Source organism: Helicoverpa armigera, chromosome 20 (genome assembly GCF_030705265.1).
Source record: "Helicoverpa armigera isolate CAAS_96S chromosome 20, ASM3070526v1, whole genome shotgun sequence".
In the NCBI taxonomy this organism is placed as follows: Eukaryota; Metazoa; Arthropoda; class Insecta; order Lepidoptera; family Noctuidae; genus Helicoverpa; species Helicoverpa armigera.
The window spans coordinates 4,389,668-4,409,652 of NC_087139.1; the positions used below are offsets into that span (position 1 = coordinate 4,389,668).

Here is a 19,985-nt window from a genome sequence, read left to right on the forward strand (position 1 = left end):
TTACATATTTTCTAGCTCGGGGTACGCGGACAATAAATAAAAGTGTGGACTAAGAATGTAAAAAAAAAAACGTAATCGTGTATAATAATGTAAACAAAATGTGTGGGGAATTTTAAAAAATTATATTGCTTCGCATAATGTCGACCAAAATAAGACGGAAATAATGAAACACATAAATGAACGTTTAAATCAAATTGATTAAGGGATGTGGGATAATACTTGTCGACATGTACAAAAGAATAAAGAAGAATACTATAGACATTTTGACATGGAGTCAGAATTTATAATTCACCTTGGAAAGTAGCGAATCCAAAAATTCATCATTTGATTTTTCAAGTAGCGATTCAGAATCGTTATAAAAAGATTAACACTAAATTACGTTATAACTATTTTTCTTAAACACGTGTATACAACCCCGAAATAACTGTATTTGTACCTGACTGTACCTCTTGTCACGCACACAAAGTCACTGTATATGTACAAGGATTACCCACACAAAAGGCCGCGCGCACGACTGAGTTGAACTTACTATACAGTGCTTTATATTCAATACAAGACTATCCTATTTTATGCACTCGGATAAATCAATCCCATATATTTCCTCCACACCAAGTTACATTTTATTTCATTCAACTAATTCACCAAAACAGCTTATTAAACAAAATAACAGTTATGCTAGACATATTAATAAAACTACCTTTACGATTTATATCGCGGTTATATATTAGATAATATTAATATAACCGGGTAAATGACAGAAATCAACAAGTTATACTAGATGTTTACCTTGATACTGCGCCGGCATGAGATGTTTCTCCACGTAACCGGACATATCCAGCCGCATGGGGAACGAGAAGTGCGTGTTCACCTTTTCCTTGAGCATCGTCAGCATGTTGAATGTATACCGCATCGTGTTGAAGCAGAGTATGCGGGGGAGCTTCTTGAAACATGCCCTGAGAATATTATAAAGATATTTAGCGTTATTTCAAGCTGTATCTGCTTAAATTGGAAACCGACTCTTTTTTTTAAGGTAACGCTAGGCAGAGCAATGAAATCATACCTTATACCCATTACATAAAGTACCTACCACTTTGTATATCGACTGCACTTTAGTGTCTTTGCCAGTGACCTATATGCTTCAAAAATGTACCTTATGCCTTAAGCAATAAAGTTAAAAATACAATATCCTATTACTATTTCTCAGCCCGCACTTTGGCCTCGAGAGTGTCCTTGACCGTGACCTCATCGAGGCTCTGATGTAAGTTGCGCATGTCGGCTACCTGACACCGGACTGTGTAGAACTCTTCTGAAGTGTACTTGATCGTAACCCCCTAGATCCTTCAAGACTGTACCTTATGTCTAAGTAATAAAGTTCAAAATGCAACATGACATTACCGTTTCTCAGCCCGCACTTTGGCCGCACATTGGGAACAGGTGTAGCAGTTGTCGCCCTCCAGAGTGTCCTTGACCGTGACCTCGTCGAGGCTCTGGTGAAGGTTGCGCATGTCGGCTACCTGACACCGGACTGTGTAGAACTCTTCTAGAGTTCGCGATACGTGGGGGCAGTCCTGTGGGGAACATAGCATATTTAAGGATACAAAAGTTTGTAAATATAGTCCCAACAAGTTTTATTAATTAATTTGCATAATTCAACTGACTGGATAACGTCAGAACGAAAAATTAACAACTAAAACTTTGTTTTAGACAAGATTAATCGTTATTTTCTTTTTTGTTCATCCTTGACGACAGGATAGAATGCAACTTCTTAGCAATAGTCGTTTTATGGGTCGTCTCTATCAGAGCCGAATGCGCCGAACGAAACGAGTTCAGCACGTCGGACACTTTCACTCTTCGAATCGATATACATAGGTTTATTAGTGTATACTTTTAATAAAACACACAATTGACTAGAATAACTAAACTACATCTTACCAGTGACACAACATTATTACTCAGCACCCCACAGAACAGCGTCTTGACTAGTTTCTTCAACTCAGGAGTCATCTCCTCGAGCTTAGAGACGAGATCTATGAAGAACTCCGCCATGTCCTTCTGTTCACCCGTGTTTAATGGCTGGTGATCCATCTGGTAGACCTTGCAGAAGCTGCGAGGGTTGTACGCTTTGCGTTCGCTTTCCTGGTAAAATGTAACGAGAAATTGGTAAAAGTAAATAATTAGAAGTGACCAATGAGGTTTTACCAATAGAGACGTCATACTCATTGTAAAGTAATAAAGAAATGGCGACATTTTAGTAATTACCTACAAGAACCTAAGCCAATTCATTTTTAGCATTGAGTAAGTCAGAAGATGAAAGAGATATATAGGACCCCAATGTCAAAAAGAGATAAACATATTGTGCACGTGTCAATTGTCAACGACAGCCAATGACGTTGCATCGGCTGCCAGTGTGAACTGGGGAAAAATAGGTACGCAGAAAGCAGAATGAAGAAAATAGACAGATTTTTTAATAAAAATGTTTATTTACAAATTTTAATATTAGTAGATCTAAAAAAAACAGGTAGGGTAGGTTTATTACACGTTTAAATAAATATATTTCCAACTAAAGATATAATTTTTTATTAAAAAAAAAAATCCAACTCAAAGAAAAGATAACTTTGTTTGTTTGTTTTTTTCGTAACGTAGGTACTTGTCACTTTCCAGAAAGTGTTGAGAACAAATAGTTGAGTATGTCGTTGGCATCCAATCATCTTCTCGTCGTTGTGTTCTTACCACTTGTACCCATTTTTCTTTCATTAATCCGTCTTTAGGAAATCTAAAATAAAATAGAAATTAATGTTGAAAGTCAAATGCTGTTGTTGTTGTTGTGTTTACCTACTATGGATAATATTATTAAATACTGGTGGTGAAAAACAATATTGTAGCCATATGACCCCAACATCCTCTAGCATCGTTCGAATTGACAACACCGCGCGCTCTCTGTCACTCATACATGCAACGCACTATTTGTCTCGTTCGTGTAGATGTCAAAGCGGCAACAGCGCGACAGTGATTTTTGAGTAAAATAAAATTTATGATTTTCTGTTTTAAATAGATTATACGGTACTTACAAATGAAAAGACACATCCTTCTTGCATTTTACAGCAGGCCCAGTATAAGTGTTGCACTTTCTGAACACACAACTAGGCATTTTTCTTTATTTTTATACACCAAACTCTCGCTTAAACATACGTTCGCATCACGGCCAGCCGCAGGACGGACTGAGTTCACTCAAGCTGATCAGCTTGTGTTTTTATCGCCGCGCAGACGTCAGTAAAACGTATCTACCTCAGATTATATATATAATATCATTGGAAGTGACAGTGTGAATTGACCAAAATAACTATCAGGTAAAATAAGAAGGATTCCTCCTGGAGGAAATTGAATAAATAGACCTAAAGGTAGCGATTAAAGTCAGGGGTTAATTACTTGGTAGAAAGTACTAGATTTCAGTTGAATTTTTTTTCGTATCTGCAACTTTCGTAACTTACGAATCACTTTTAAACTGCTAGAAAGTTTTACAAAACAAAAGCAATATTTTTTTAGATTTCTAATACAATAGGGTTGTTTCCAATTTTCGAAAATCTATTTAAATAGCTTCTAAATAATTTAAAGATCACCCCTCCTATGATTTTGCGTCTTAAATCTCTTTACTTTTTATGTATTCGATTTTTTTCTATTTTTCTTAAAACATTGCCCAGAAAACGCTCGATCACGTGACTGTGACGTCACAGTATACTATGTGTTCCTTTACACTTTGCACATCTAAAGAGAAGAAACTAATTAGAAAGAAGTCATTGATTTTTAAATTCTAACAATGTATTCTTATAATATAGATACAAAAACAAATATTTTAAACATTTACATTATTTTTAAACATTGGGCACAAAAGAAAATACCTGTAATGTTTTGAGTTGTGTACGCGATAAAATAAAACTGTGCAAAGGAACGTAAAGTTTGTGTTTGTTATTGAGGTTATATTTGTGTCATCTTGGTTATTAGCAAAGAATTGAGCGACAAAAAAACTATCAGCTTTCATAAATCCTTTCTCCATAATTCTTTTCTAACTTTCTTTCGCTCAAATACAAATAAAAACTAAAGAAAACATCACATCAATTCTCAGTTTATACCTGTCATAGACTGTCACTGTCAAATACTTGTCATTGTCAATGTAAAGTGACGACATCGGACTCGATTCGCCGTTTTCAAGGGCGTGACGTAATAGACGATAAATTTAAATTTCATTATTTTTTTTTAAATTATGTGGTCAGTTATTATTAATATAATATAGCTTAACGTGTTTCTAGTTTTGTGAACTTTCGGTGCATATACAAATTTTTAATTGACTGAATACTAGGAAACAACCCTATTGTTGTATCTACTTGAAAGATTTACGTTCCAGTTTTAAACCGACCATTAACAAAGCTTTACAAAACAAATGCCTATTACAAGACTTCCACCACTTACCATAAGATAAGCAAACATCCTCTGCATCTCATGCAAAGTCGCGGAATGCCTGCTAGCAGCCGGATCCGCCTGCAACAACGCAGCTCTGGCTTGCGGCATCATATACAAGTGCTGCATACACGACGCCATATAACACGTGGCTCCTAAGTTCGTGAGGCCGACGTAGCCGCACTCGGAGCGAGACTCTTCAGCCGGCCAGTAGTCCCAAGGGTAGGAGGACTGAGGACCTGCGTCCAAACAGTAGCCTTAGAAAGGAGAATTTTATTAGTGTTGTAGTTTTTTGGTTTGTTTGTGGGGTTTTTGAGTGAGAAGTGATTGGGATGTAGATGGTACATATCATATTAGTAGTAACTTTGTTTAATCCATAGGTATTTGTAACTTATTTGCTTCGTTATTTCAATAAACGATACGCTGATGAACAACTGTCAAGTGAACGTTGCACTCGCTTACGAAGGGTTTCGTTGTCAGTTGTGATAGTAAGTATTTATTTTATTACTTTTTTACTATTTACTTTAAGCTCAAGATCGTAGAGAATGCAAAGCCTACTGCAAGAACTATATCCTTAATGAGGTACAACCGATAACATTCATCAATTTACATTAAACGCTCAGCTATAGCAATTGATGAGACAGTCTGGGCAGCCACTATGTTAGGAGACAAAGCAGCTGGTATAGTATAGTCGATACTTCAACATTACGACCAGTAGGTACCTATAAAACAACATACTATCCATAAGTTCACAAATCCACAACCAACTCACCAGGCTTATGATGTTCCATGAGCTTATTGTGCAGTACCATGTAGTTGTCGGGCGCCCCTCGTACTAGCTCCACGAGTAGATCGTACGCCGCCGACCGAGACTTCTGAGACTTGCATTTGGGTAAGTTACGGTTTTCAGGGTTCGGCACGTCGAATAGGAAGCCGAATACCTGGGGAGGAAAAAATATGGTGTATTTCGGTTATATACGTGGTTCTTTCGTGATCATAACATATCAATTCCTATAAAAATACTGGATACACAAGGGACGCACTGTCAACAAAAATACTATAAGCACATTTTTATACGTTCTCTGTAAGCGTTTGCATATAGCGATAAGACCGCCTATTGTGACAACTTTCAATTATTTAGTTTGGTTTTTATAATGATAAATCTTCAAAGACTTAAGGGCTTGCATATAGTTAATACTATACTAAGCGTTGACAAAACAAGCCAGCGTGATAATAGACAGTTACTTTATTCCTCTGAATTTTCAACAAACACACTCCAACAAATTATATACCACATTCCCTCCCAAATAAAACACCAACTCACCATTTCCAGCGTCCTAGTCCCCTGTTCCGACATCTTGAACCTCAGAGGATGTTTAACCAGATGTGTGAGAAGGCTGAGCTGCCCGTACAGTCCGTCGTCAGGAGTGCAGGGCTCGGTCCGGCGCTCTATGATCTCTCGCTTGTCTAGCGACGAATGTATTTGTTCGCAGAGCTCGTTTAGGTCTGGGGCGCCGCTGTCTTCTGATGTGGCACCCTCTGTGGGAAGAATAACAGTTTAGAAAAATAAACAAAGTATGCCGAATAAAAGAGTATGAAGAGATGGCTGGGAGTTGTAAACATAACACAAATATGATTTTGAATAAGCAGAAATAATATGCTAAAGGTGGATCCAAATGTTACGACTGAGAACGATAGCTCGACCCGAGCATATGTTTGTATATTTTTGCCTATATCCATGAATGATGCAAAACAATTGTGGTAAATAATATTTTACATGTTGTGATTACAAGAAATAGTGTGTAGACATGTCGCTATTTAGCAACTACAAAATAGAATGTTTCCAGTAAAATAATGTGTTACAAGTGAAACCTAATATAATACTTTCTTATCACAAATAAATATGTCAGTTTTTTACCTTTGAAGAAGTCTTCAGGCAAGCCATCAATGAGTCGGCACACGAGCCAGAAGTAATCTCGACAAGCCGGCCCGTACGGCTCCTTACCTTCCTCGGCGTGATGATGCACGACCTGTGGAGATATAACCCTATGATGAACGCTGTCGTATTTTGGGTTCGTTAGTTGGGCTTTGGGTGTAAAACTTAAGTTCTAGATTTTCTTGTCAAAGGTTCTTAGAGTGGTAGCGCCATCTGTTATTAGCTTTAACTTGCTCTCGGGACATTCGGATAGAAATCTAACTGACTTCTTTCTACTTTTGTAATTATTGTTTTTTTTTACCGTATGTTTCGCTATGCGACCTATCAAGATCAGTACCATCTAGCCAGCACCAAGGAAAATAAGTGAAAAAAATTAAGAGAAAATCCCTCGTTGACATGACAATACAATTATTAGAGGTACCTAATGTATTGTGCAGTTGACAGTGGTCAGTTTTCTAGGGAAATTACCGTTGATGTGCTGACTGACAGCAACTGTCAACTGCATTAGAAAAACGGTACCATTCAAACAATTACCTGATAGAATGTGGCAATACTAACATCGTGGTGGTGATGGTGATGGGGCTGGGGATGGGGACGCATGTCTGCAGCTCGCGGCAGGTGTTCTAGCAGCAGTTGCAGTAGTGGCGCTAATACTGCCACTTCACCGCCTGCGCACAGGCGGTAGAGGGCGCTGCCGGCTTCACGACGGACCTAAAGAAAGAAAAAAATATTTGTCAGAATGTAGTATAAGTAATAAGGTACTTTATGTTTGGTAGAGTCTCACACATTCTACCTAAGTAGAAGAGATGCAAAGTCGATGTCAAGATTATATATGCCAGAGTTGTGACGACGATACGACAAGAGTTATATTATGATAGCATATAGAATGCAAATAAACAATTGAGTATCGAGTATCATTGAAGTCACCTTGTATTATAATTAAATCATTGTCCAGGTGAAATTCCGATCTTGCCAACTAAAGCTGCAATAGACGTCACACTTTAAACCACATTTACAAAGGGTGGAAAGAAAGAAGTAGGAAGCAACAATATATTTCAAGGATCTTTCCAGCCTTTGGACCATATTATATTTTTCCTAAACTTTCTATGATCCTTTCAGGACGTTGATTATTATCTAAAACAACTGCAACAATTACTTACCGCGGGATCAGCATCATCAAGAAGGAGTCGTGGCGCTGCGCGACGCAGTGACCACGCGAGCGCCACGGCATCGCCACCGCCACGCGCCCACCACACGCACATACGCATTGCGTGCTGAACCACCTATAAGTACATATTAAACTATAAGCAAAGTTGTTTTTTTAAACATGGAGGAAATGCAGTTAGACGCGGTTGAGTCCTTATAGATATACATTTGGCCTCAGGCCATGGGACCCGGCAGAAAGAGATATCCGTCTGAAATCCGTCCGAAAGAGATATCTACCATTTTCGACGATAATCAAACAGGACTGTTTGATACTGAATTGAAACCTTGGACACGGCGGACACGGTATATGATAAAACAAACTTAGACAAGTATATTTAGTGGTACATTGCAATGTTATCAAGTGACATACCTGTGCCCTCCCCCAGAATCCAGTCTTGTAAGTGGTGGGTTCCTTCAACGTGGCCGCCTCGCATAGTATCGATATTAATCGCTCTGTCGTCTCTTCCACGCTCATCAATGATAATAAAGACTGCAAACAAAAGTTAACAATATAATTCCTAAAGCATCAGATAAATTTTGAACAAACGAAAAAAAAAACAATTCGATAAAAACATCGAATTAAAAATATCGATTTTCTCGAACTTAGCTTAATCTACCGATACCGATAGATTTTGTGTCAGTTGCTTCTTTAAATCTATTGCTGACTCTTTCTTTGACAACAAGATAAAAAGTGTTAGCAATAGGTTTAATGAAGCTTTAATTTTAATGGAGCTTTGTGCAACTGACGGTTTATCGATAATTGACAGCTCTACTTACCGGATGCAATTTAGGTGTCTGAGCGGGATCTGTAGAGGGCAACGTGCCGATCCTGCACAATAGTTGCAGTAATAACGCGAGGCAATCCTGTCGCCATTCGCTGTCATCATTCCTTTGTAATACTCCTAAAACAAACGTTTATTTCAAAAACAGATTTCATGACTGTAAAGCTAGGTTTAGTCTTGCAATTGATATTCGACTTTAGCGTCTTAAACATAATGTTCACTTCTCTTTGTCAGAGTAAGATTAAGAAACGAATGAATTTCGATACATTGATATGAATTACTATAACAAAATTAACACTCACCAGACATCATAATATCATACAGCAGTCTTAAACCCCCCTTCTTAATAAACAATTCGTTCCAGTTTTCTACGGCGGCTTTTTCCTCCTCACTCTTTTCATTGGTGACCAGAGGGCTGAGTGTACTCACAGTATTTTCTTTAACATTAGGGGTACCACTGTTACTTGAGCTCAGCTTATCAATAATATGGAGGGAATACATGAGTTTCTGAGGACTCGTGGGGTCAAGTAACTCTGGTAGCTTGCTCTCTGTTGGGTTTTGGAACGCTTCGAGTAGCGTCGGGTTCAATGGCACGGCTTGTAGTATGTCCCATACTCGGCGGGATAGGAGTTGAGCTTTTGTGTGGGTTACGGGCTCCTAAAATACACATTCATGGTTAGAGAAAATTTCTTCTCCCATTTTTAGCCGACTTCCCAAAAAGGAGGAGGTTCTCAATTCGTCGGGATCTTTAGTATTTTTTTTCTAGAATTTTTTTTTTTGCTTGTCAGGATTTTTGGGAGTCGGTTTTATTTTGTTGTAAACAGTTTTTGATAGATAAAGATGTAAAAATTTGCTCTAGACGGTATCTATAATAGTTATACATGTCAAATCTCATAAAAGACACCAGAACTACATTGATATAATTGAATCACCAAAAAACAAATTACAATTTGCAATAAAGGTTACTTTTGCGTACATGTAATAAAATCTCAAAAAAAGCAAAGATTTAAAGGACTTATTACTTCAATAAAACCTACCCCATTAGCACCAGGCTCCTTCATCTGTCCCAACGCTTGCATCAGCGTGAAGAGATGGTGGAAGTAGGTGGGGTCTAGCAGCAGTAGTGTGGGCAGACGAGCTCGTGCCGGCGCGGGTTGGGCCGACGGCCACTCCGCCCACGCGCCACGCCCACCCACCCCCACTGATACGAATACCAACTGAGAAATAGAAGCAAGTTTTAAAACACCTGATTTAGTATTACATGGTTCAATTGCTTGTCAAATATGCCATTGTTGCAGAATTTTAGACGAGCTGTATACAATTTGAGTGTTAAATCACAAAAATATTTTCTTGCTCATTCTTCTCCATAGCTACTCTTTAAAAAGTAAAAGGCAACTAAAATCAATCTTTTTATTCCTGACATTTATAAGTGCTGTAGTGAAGGCATAAATACATAAATAAAGTAAATAACTTTGTCAAGGACAAAAATACTCTGTATTTTTTATATATTTTGTAATTTTAGTCAAAGATAATCTGTTTTCTTAAGTGACGAAAAAATACAATAGTGTAAATAGACCCAATGTATTAGAGTATATACCTGATTATCTTTGAAGCCCATATCATACAGGGTCCTCTCGTCATAATCTATGGTCAGTTCTTGTCCCTGCGTGATCATACGCAGCGGTCCATCTGTTGAAAGCGCTGTCACGCCTTCTTCGCCTTGAATCTGTGGATAATATTGATTTATTGAAGAAATCTTCGTTAAGTTTTTCATCCTACTGTAGTAATTACAAAATTCTTTTAATCAGATATCATTAGTTTCAATACCTGATATTCTGTCTGGTTTAAAATATCCCATTTTTGCCTTTTTCAAATAGTATCAAGATTATTCGCGATGTTTAGTTCAATTTATCTTTACTGCTGGATAGTAGTCCCAGCAGATAATGTCAGCAGATATGTTTGAAAATCCATTATATAAAATTGTCTCTTTTACATTTGTATGGAATTACGTGGCAGAGACAACCTGTCTACATAGAAGTAAACCCATAATGCCAACATTATATGTTGCTCTTCAAGGTTATATACGGGTCAATGCATGATAAAAACTTATTTTTATTAGTAACCTACCTGTTTCTCCCACCACACATGCACATGGGCGCGTAAATGGGCTACTAAATCAGAATGGTGTAACGCCAGCGAAGCCCTAGGCCCTGCGCCGGCCGGCTGCAAGGTGACTCGGACGCCGCCGCCGCCGCCGCCGCACGTGCCTTCCCAAGCACCTGACTCTGCCAGCGCCCAGCGACGGAGGTGGTAGGCGTATCTGTGTATGATGTATAGTATGATTGTAGGATAGGTATTATGTAAGTCTCATTGTAAATAGTCGAGAAAGATCTCTGCCTCATTAAAGCACCAGGGCGAAGAAGTCAGCAGTAACGGCCTGGTTACTCTTGGCAAGATTGCCAAGACAATTAGCAGTACCTAGTGGCCGCGCTTCGAATTCGAACTTGGCGACTTTATCAAACCGTCGCCAAGTGGGTAAGACATAATATAATATTTCAGTAACAAATCCATGGCGTTTTAATCGGTCCGTAAAAAATCTCGAGATCTATGGTAAAGAACGCATGGGAAATGCATTAAATTTGTAAACAAAAGAAAGATGCGCAAGTATAAGGCATATCTATAGATAATGGCTATAATACTATTTGTTAAGTGGTTTCATTTACATAAAAATTGACAACATTTTAATATACTATGTACTAACTAACCTCCTCTTAAAAGTATCAAGATGCGTCTTCAACAGCAACAACGCCCTCTGTATACACTGCAACGCCGCTTCCTCCGTCATATGTTCATAGATATTAAGTTTATCGACCGTCTTCTCCTTGGCCTCCTCTTCGCACATGGTTGACGTGCCCTCGCCGTCCGTCGTGTGTTTCTTAGTGATCAGTCTTTCGGCGGCCGAGGATAGGTGGAACATACACTTGGCTACGAAGTCGTCTTCTTGTTGCAGTTGCTGGCCCATGTAGTAGCTGTTTAGGTATTGGATTGCGCCCATTGATACGTCTGGAAGAGAACAATATAATTGGAAGTTAAGAAATAGTTTACTAAGACGTATGTTTCTCGTCTAAATCAAAAGTGGGTGAAGGTATAAGTATGACTAGCACATCGACATAATGGTTTTATAATTTGGTATAACGAGACACATAACAGATGAAAAACTAAATATATTCTTTGCGAGGTATTTATAATATACAATAGTAAAAAAATTCTCAGCCGATTAGACTGGAAACTAACCCCAACATAATTGGGCAAAGACTAAGCACATGAATAGTAAATACTTATTTGACGAAATGTCGCCCGTACCACAAACAAGTATCAAAACTAACAACACAAGTACTTTTTTTATGGGAAATCATCAAATGACTCGTCCCGCTGTGGGTTTGCAGCGGTGAGGGAGTGTCAGACTCTGACTAAAACCTATCATGTTCCTTTTATGTACCAGGGCCACCCCAACTCTTTCAAATAATCCCGCAGCCCCGGTAGGCCTGGTAGGCCCGTCTGGGACTACACAACTACTCACCAGTACTATTGGCCCTTAACGCGATCTTCCACAGATGGTCCATAGCTAATGTGTGTGGATGTGCGGCGTCGCGGGAGTCGCCCGTGCCGAGTGCCATGCGAGCTAAGTTGCATAGCTGCTGGTACAGGCTTAAGCCCATTATGCTGATTGTCTGTGAATGGGAGTAGAAAATATATAGTAACAACATCCATGGGATAGAGATAGAGCATCTTACCTGGTTGGACGAGGATATATTTGAGCTACCTACATTGTTTATTACGTACTAATCATAACTCGATTGAGGTCAGTGCAAAAAGTCGAATTAAGACTCTTACTACACTTTACCAATGAAATTGCTTGTGAACATTGCTTATTATTTTGTCATTGTGGAAAAGTTTTTAAATATTAAAAAATTCTCGGAACGTAGACTTTTTTATGTTATTTAAATATATTTTTATATCGATCATCACAGTGCTACTAGGTACGTACTATCGCTACTACGTCATTACATCCAACACACCATATTAAAAATACCGCCTCATCTTAATTCAATGCACATATTTACAATGCATATAAAAAAGTTACCATTAACTATGTTTTCTATGCAGCCACATACCTCAGGATCCAAAGTGGGCATCTTCTCGACATACAGGAAGCGCAAGGCATCTAAGCCCAACGCGTGTTGTTCAGGGGACTTGGTGTGTGACAGCAGCCAGGAGTACAAGCAGTCCGCGCACTCGCTGCTCCCGCGGACTACCAGGCACTGCCAAAGTTCTTCCACTTGCTCTACTGTTAGTCTGTGGGAATAATCATAATAATTTAATAAATACTTTGTATGCTAAAAAATCTCTTTACATTCTCTGTGAAGGCAAAGGAGATTAAGCATTATAAATACAACTACCAAGTTCAACTACATGTGTATTTACAATGGCTGAATACAACTTTTAAGTCTTGACACGACCACGCACGCTAGTGATTAACAATAGGCTAGTTTCCTAAAAAATAATAATTAGTCCGTCTTGTAGATTGTCCAAAATTAAGCGATACGTATTTTTTCTTTTTTAAATTGGATCAGAACTTGTTAAGATATAGCGTGTTAAAGTTGAGTGTGACGTCACAAGTTGCTACAATTTTCAGGACACTGTGACGTAAAAGGCCCCCACTCCTAATTTTTGAAGTGTATTATCTTTGTCATTTTATGTTTAATTAAAAAAAGAAAAAATACGTATCCAATATTTTTTGATTATCTAAAAAGCGGACTAAATATTATTTCATTATTTCGACCCTGGACACTACCCTATTGACAGTCGATTTTATCGATATTCTATTCTTCGTTATGGCGACTCCACACTATTGCCGAAAATCTCCGTGAATGAATGGCGTGAACGAGACTGTGGATTGTTTTCGCAGGGGTTCTCGCGTATTCAAGCCTGTACCCAAACAATGTAGATCGATCGTTCTCGGCGAGAATTGTCGGCATTAAAGTAGTGCCTTGTCGCTACTGTGCTGCTGGTGATGTTACCTGAAGTGCTGCGGCGAGCCGACGGGCGAGAAGATGGCGGTGAGGAAGTGCAGGCGCACGGTGAGCTCGGTGATGTGCGCGTAGTGCGGCGCGTCGCTGTGTAGTGCCTTGTCGCTACTGTGCTGCTGGTGATGTTACCTGAAGTGCTGCGGCGAGCCGACGGGCGAGAAGATGGCGGTGAGGAAGTGCAGGCGCACGGTGAGCTCGGTGATGTGCGCGTAGTGCGGCGCGTCGCTGTGTAGTGCCTTGTCGCTACTGTGCTGCTGGTGATGTTACCTGAAGTGCTGCGGCGAGCCGACGGGCGAGAAGATGGCGGTGAGGAAGTGCAGGCGCACGGTGAGCTCGGTGATGTGCGCGTAGTGCGGCGCGTCGCTGTGTAGTGCCTTGTCGCTACTGTGCTGCTGGTGATGTTACCTGAAGTGCTGCGGCGAGCCGACGGGCGAGAAGATGGCGGTGAGGAAGTGCAGGCGCACGGTGAGCTCGGTGATGTGCGCGTAGTGCGGCGCGTCGCTGTGTAGTGCCTTGTCGCTACTGTGCTGCTGGTGATGTTACCTGAAGTGCTGCGGCGAGCCGACGGGCGAGAAGATGGCGGTGAGGAAGTGCAGGCGCACGGTGAGCTCGGTGATGTGCGCGTAGTGCGGCGCGTCGCTGTGTAGTGCCTTGTCGCTACTGTGCTGCTGGTGATGTTACCTGAAGTGCTGCGGCGAGCCGACGGGCGAGAAGATGGCGGTGAGGAAGTGCAGGCGCACGGTGAGCTCGGTGATGTGCGCGTAGTGCGGCGCGTCGCTGTGTAGTGCCTTGTCGCTACTGTGCTGCTGGTGATGTTACCTGAAGTGCTGCGGCGAGCCGACGGGCGAGAAGATGGCGGTGAGGAAGTGCAGGCGCACGGTGAGCTCGGTGATGTGCGCGTAGTGCGGCGCGTCGCTGTGTAGTGCCTTGTCGCTACTGTGCTGCTGGTGATGTTACCTGAAGTGCTGCGGCGAGCCGACGGGCGAGAAGATGGCGGTGAGGAAGTGCAGGCGCACGGTGAGCTCGGTGATGTGCGCGTAGTGCGGCGCGTCGCTGTGTAGTGCTTGTCGCTACTGTGCTGCTGGTGATGTTACCTGAAGTGCTGCGGCGAGCCGACGGGCGAGAAGATGGCGGTGAGGAAGTGCAGGCGCACGGTGAGCTCGGTGATGTGCGCGTAGTGCGGCGCGTCGCTGTGTAGTGCCTTGTCGCTACTGTGCTGCTGGTGATGTTACCTGAAGTGCTGCGGCGAGCCGACGGGCGAGAAGATGGCGGTGAGGAAGTGCAGGCGCACGGTGAGCTCGGTGATGTGCGCGTAGTGCGGCGCGTCGCTGGGGCGCGGGGCGGCGGTGTAGTGCCGCAGGTCCTCCAGGAACAGACGCATCATGCCGCGCTCGCGCTCCGCCCACATCACCACCTGGACACCACCATTACCACTGATCAAAGCCAAGGCCAAAATTTTTGAAAAAAAAAATTGGTTGTCTCTAAAGTCCGCTTACGGACTCTAGTTTGACGTGACATCGGCATACATGACAGTATTATATGAGCCAACCACTCGAGCCGATCACGCCTCTCTCGTTCGCGCCGCGCTCTCGGTTGCGGAACGAGACATCGAGCGTAACGGGACAATGACGTCAACTTTTTCGTGCAAGCAGCCCGTAATATCGAGTTATTAGACGTTGTCACGTCAAAAAAAACAAATAAAGTATAAAAATAATCAAATATTATGAATTCTCCAGAAGTCTCAGGAAAAAAGTGTGAATAAAGATTATTTGTCCAAAACATGATTATGTACTATGTAATACAAATAAAAATGTATCTCATAACATTTCTTAAATTAAAGATTCATTAAGAAAACGAATGGTTTTATATATTGACGTGGACTGTTATTAAGTTCATGGCATTACCTGATGCATATCCATGCCACGTAGCTGTTGAAATGATGAGAATAGTTTCGGTAAGAGGCGCAGTGACACTGCGACAGATCTGAGACAAAAAAAAAACACATCACTACACATTTCTTGTAAAATATAGCAAATAGGTATAGCTGAAAACAGGTTGGAATCTTACCTGTGATTGGCAAGATTGTCTAGACATCCCTCAATAAACTTGATCCTGATGAACTTGTCGGTACTAAAGCATAACAGAGCGCAGAGAGCTTTCTCCGCCTCAAGCGCCAAGCCCTCTCCCAGTTGTTCCTAAGGGCGAATCACAAAGTTAAAATTTGTTTATAATATTAAATACGCTTAACACCAAGATATTGTTGTCGGTTTTTAGATACCTTCGAAGTATGTTGTAACGGTCTTTACATAAGTATAGGTTTGAAACACCGTTAAGTTTTACTTAAATTACTTACCAACTCCATCACAAAAACTACTCAGACATGTCTTCAACTTGAAAATTACATACATCCCACGTACGTAATATGTAAATACCGAGGCTGTGGGATTGATGACCGTTACCGCGTCCTTGGTACGCTCCAAAAGGTACCTACATGTGTCTTCTCGCTGACGACGGACAGCGCCAATGCTAATTGTTTGGTCGCCAGGCGCTTTCAATAGGTATGCGGCCTATGACCAAACCATCGGCACTGGCGCCGTCGTGCCGCTCGCCGTCACTACTGCGCCGTCACCATGCGCTGTCCATCACCATCATCCTCCGAGCCTTTTCCCAATCATGTTGGGGTCGGCTTCCAGTCTAACCGGATTTAGCTGACGTGTACCAGTGTAGCAGTGCTTTACAAGAAGCGATTGCCTATCTGACCTGCTCAACCCAGTTACCCGGGCAACCCGATACCCCTTAGTTAGACTACTGTCAGACTTACTGGCTGACTACCCGTAACGACTGCCAAGGATGTTCAATGACAGCCGGGACCTACAGTTTAACGTGCCATCCGAAACACAGTCAATGGTGTCTAAGATATACTTAGAAAGTACATACAAACTTAGAAAAGTTGCATTGGTACTTGCCTGACCTGGGATGGAACCCGCGCCCTCATACTTGAGAGGTTGGTTCTTTACCCACTAGGCCACGATTTCACATGCGCTGTATGTGCGTACAACTCACAATGGCGCCGTCCTGCAGCAGGTCCCACAGCAGCGTGTTCCCGGGGCGGCACACGTCGTCCACGTCGCAGGCGGCCGCCGGCGACGCGCGAGCCCGAGCCCCGCCCGCGCCCGCGCTCGCGTACTGCGCCGTCAGGCACTGCGCCTAACAGGAACACATATTGAAATAAACTCTTTTGCAGAAAAAACGGGCACCTATGCGAAATCTTAGTTTTAAGGACTTTACGTGTATTTCAAAGGGTTTTAATGATTGTAGTATGTTTCTAGCATCAAAAGAGTTTGCCAAGCATGCGTGAGAGTGTATTCTAAATTTGGATTGTGTACAATTGCTAAGAAATTTTTTAAACCTTGTTTTGGACTAATTGCTGGCAGAAAGTTCGTCGGTGTTTTGAAAAGTTTTTGAAGTGATTTTCAGGAAAATGATAATGCAGTTTTAATTAATGATTAATGTACTTTTTAGTTACATCAAAACATTTTTGAAAAAACTATTCGTATTTGATAAAATTTTCACCTGCTCTAAATGGGCTATACTGATGATTGGTGGTAATGTTAAGAGGTTCGGTATTTTCGTGTAAAGCGTTCCATTGTTTAGATATTGTACCCACGTGTTTTAAAATATTGCTTTTTCATAAATAAACACTACTTAGAAGAGTATCAGTGCCTTTGGCTGCGACAAAACAAAATTAAAGTAAGCAGTGCCGATCACAACCCGTCTCCTATCGGACTTTGACATTGAAAAAATACCAAATTTAGTGATAAATGTTAAAATTAACCACATGAAAAATGATGAGGAGGGTTAAAGCTATCTAAAAAGTCAAATTATTGCCTCGTTGAAGCTCTCGATAACTCCATAGGTATCGGGTTACTAAACAACGATTTAGCTGAAAGGGAGTCAAGAATTCAAAATTATTGGCCAAACGTATGTTTCTTAAGAAATGAGCAGCTAGCCAATTATTGTTATGATTTAAGCAGGAAAGTGCTGTAGATGCCAGAAAATCTCGGTGTAGGCAAGTTTATTTAATAAAATATGCGTGGGATGAAAACACGCTATTTGAACGCTCAGACTCATAGATCTTCAGAGGTCTACGGAGTTTCCCAAGAGACGAGGTTGTTTAAAAATCAGTAATTACGAGACCTTAAGACCTCGTGCTCACAGTCTATGCGTTATTTTCTGTATTTTGTAGAATTTCAAGACTTTTAAAAATGTCAAAGTCCTATAGGAGACGAGTTGTGATGGGCACTGTTTACTTTAAATTGGTTTTATCGCAGCCAAAGGTACTGATACTCTTCTAAATAGTGTTTATTTATGAAAAAGCGATATTTTAAAACACGTGGGTACAATATCTAAACAATGGAACGCTTTACACTAAAATACCGAACCTCTTAACATTACCACCAATCATTAGTATAGCCCATTTAGAGCAGGTGAAAATTTTATCAAATACGCATTGTTTTTCAAAAATGTTTTGATCTAACTAAAAAGTACATTAATTATTTATTAAAACTGCATTATCATTTTCCTGAAAATCACTTCAAAAACTTTTCAAAACACCGACGAACTTTCTGCCAGCAATAAGTCCAAAACAAGGTTTAACCAATTTCTTAGCAATTGTACACAATCCAAATTTAGAATACACTCTCACGTATGCTCGGCTAACCCTTTTGATGCTAGAAACATACAACAATCATTAAAACCCTTTGAGATACACGCAAAGTCCTTAAAACTAAGATTTCGCATAGGTGCCCGTTTTTTTTGCAAAAGAGTGTATCTAGAGATATACTATAACATTCAAAGCCTAGGCACACCACACTACCACCAGAGACGAAATGGCAGAAGATTCACAAAAGGAAATACAAAGATATCTAGTAGAACTACGACTTAAATTCCAATGTGTCGATCAGGCAACAACATACGAGATGTCTAGCAAGTAGAATGCTATAGTATCTATGCGGCCAGTGTGGGATGACCGCCTGCAAATTCAGTTAATGCCGTCCCGGTATGCGTAGACCTTCAGTTACAAATCAATTCGCATATTGTTGAAAAAAGTTTACCAATGCAAGACTTGATTTGATTGATTGATATCACATGCAAAGCCCGAGAGAAAATGCGCTCAGCCTCATTCGCGCAGCGCATTTCAAAAAACAGCTATCCTTATTTATATTGTATTATACTGTATTTTTTGTGATATTAGACTGAGAATAAAGGCGTTACTTTTATATACATATTTCTGTCCATGTTATAACTATGCATCAGTTTCATTTAAGTTAAAAATTATTAAATAATGTAGGATACAGGAAGATGGTTTTAGGATGTATTGGTGACAATGTACCCGAAATGCAATAAAGTTAATTTTCTGAGAAGTACAAAGCGACGCTTATAACCCAAAGCACACACCTATAAAAACACAGAGATATGACAAGAGTGTTACCTGCGCAGCCAACCTAGCAAGTTCTTCCTCACAGGCTGAATCATCCTCATCCAAGTCAGCGAGGTGGGGGTGCGAGTGGGGGGAGAGAGCTGATGATGCACTGCCTTCTTCCTCCTCGCCGGCAGCCCCGCGACGCTTGTAGCTCTCCATTAGGCGGAGTTCCATTATACGCCTGTGGAGATTGGTACAGCCATATTTGTGTGACACTCTTTTGTTTTACCCTGTCTTCAACCGCCAATATTTGGGCCAATATGTTGTCGCCAATATTTTGGACATTATATTGGCGCCAATATTCCGGACATCTAGTCACATAAGATGTTGGCGCCAATGTTCGGCATAACTAGCATGTGTGATATGTTGGCGGGAGCGTTAGTGCCAATTCCTAGACGCACCTTATCCACATGTTGTGCAAACAAAGTGTTAATGTAAAGACTCCTGAATGATTATAATAATTTGGCAACAATGATACAGTATTTTTAAAAGTTTAGGTACTTTATGAATAATAGTTAGTATTTATTTGGCAGGTGTCGAGCTTCATTCCAAAAATTGATAGAACAAACAATGATAAACATCTATTCAATACACATACTATCAGTTTTGAACGTAGTTAAACTAGAACCAAAAAGTCATAAGTCACACTTTGACGTACAAGCAAATATAGTCCTTATACGCTTGACAATAAGACTCACCTTGCATCAACATTGTCGCAGATCAACTGACAGTGTGCGGTGTCGCTGCCTGAGGATTCCTCTTCCACTTCGGACACAGACTCGGCTAGATCTGCCGTCTTCAACTGTGCTGCTGCTAAATACAGTAACACTTGGATTTTTAGTCATACAGTATAAATAAGACAATCCTAAGTTATAAAGAAATACTTATTCCATGAACATGATTTCCAATGTTTATTATCGTAACGGCAATACAGATTAGGGTGAATCTACTACACGGTGCAAGTAGCTTGCGCATGTTGAGGCACATGCGCAGGTTGCATGCATTTTTAAAACGTAGCGACTCGCGCATGTACCAAA

General features: G+C 40.7%; 1 protein-coding gene across 1 annotated transcript in view; it reads right to left on the reverse strand.

The window, feature by feature from the left end:
• LOC110382932 (ubiquitin carboxyl-terminal hydrolase puf) overlaps nucleotides 1-19,985 on the reverse strand; it is a 46,771-nt gene that overhangs the window by 21,625 nt on the left and 5,161 nt on the right. The window contains exons 10-33 of the mRNA XM_064039750.1: nucleotides 19,647-19,761; nucleotides 18,958-19,129; nucleotides 16,530-16,673; nucleotides 15,534-15,661; nucleotides 15,371-15,449; nucleotides 14,699-14,880; nucleotides 12,552-12,732; nucleotides 11,957-12,107; nucleotides 11,142-11,439; nucleotides 10,504-10,696; nucleotides 9,974-10,102; nucleotides 9,414-9,593; nucleotides 8,679-9,033; nucleotides 8,372-8,496; nucleotides 7,965-8,084; nucleotides 7,549-7,671; nucleotides 6,947-7,099; nucleotides 6,371-6,482; nucleotides 5,777-5,991; nucleotides 5,225-5,393; nucleotides 4,465-4,691; nucleotides 1,933-2,136; nucleotides 1,396-1,568; nucleotides 787-953 (exon numbers count right to left, since the gene is read on the reverse strand). Of these exons, the coding sequence (XP_063895820.1) occupies nucleotides 787-953; nucleotides 1,396-1,568; nucleotides 1,933-2,136; nucleotides 4,465-4,691; nucleotides 5,225-5,393; nucleotides 5,777-5,991; nucleotides 6,371-6,482; nucleotides 6,947-7,099; nucleotides 7,549-7,671; nucleotides 7,965-8,084; nucleotides 8,372-8,496; nucleotides 8,679-9,033; nucleotides 9,414-9,593; nucleotides 9,974-10,102; nucleotides 10,504-10,696; nucleotides 11,142-11,439; nucleotides 11,957-12,107; nucleotides 12,552-12,732; nucleotides 14,699-14,880; nucleotides 15,371-15,449; nucleotides 15,534-15,661; nucleotides 16,530-16,673; nucleotides 18,958-19,129; nucleotides 19,647-19,761 (4,095 nt within the window). The remainder of the gene's footprint in view (nucleotides 1-786; nucleotides 954-1,395; nucleotides 1,569-1,932; nucleotides 2,137-4,464; nucleotides 4,692-5,224; nucleotides 5,394-5,776; nucleotides 5,992-6,370; nucleotides 6,483-6,946; nucleotides 7,100-7,548; nucleotides 7,672-7,964; nucleotides 8,085-8,371; nucleotides 8,497-8,678; nucleotides 9,034-9,413; nucleotides 9,594-9,973; nucleotides 10,103-10,503; nucleotides 10,697-11,141; nucleotides 11,440-11,956; nucleotides 12,108-12,551; nucleotides 12,733-14,698; nucleotides 14,881-15,370; nucleotides 15,450-15,533; nucleotides 15,662-16,529; nucleotides 16,674-18,957; nucleotides 19,130-19,646; nucleotides 19,762-19,985) is intronic.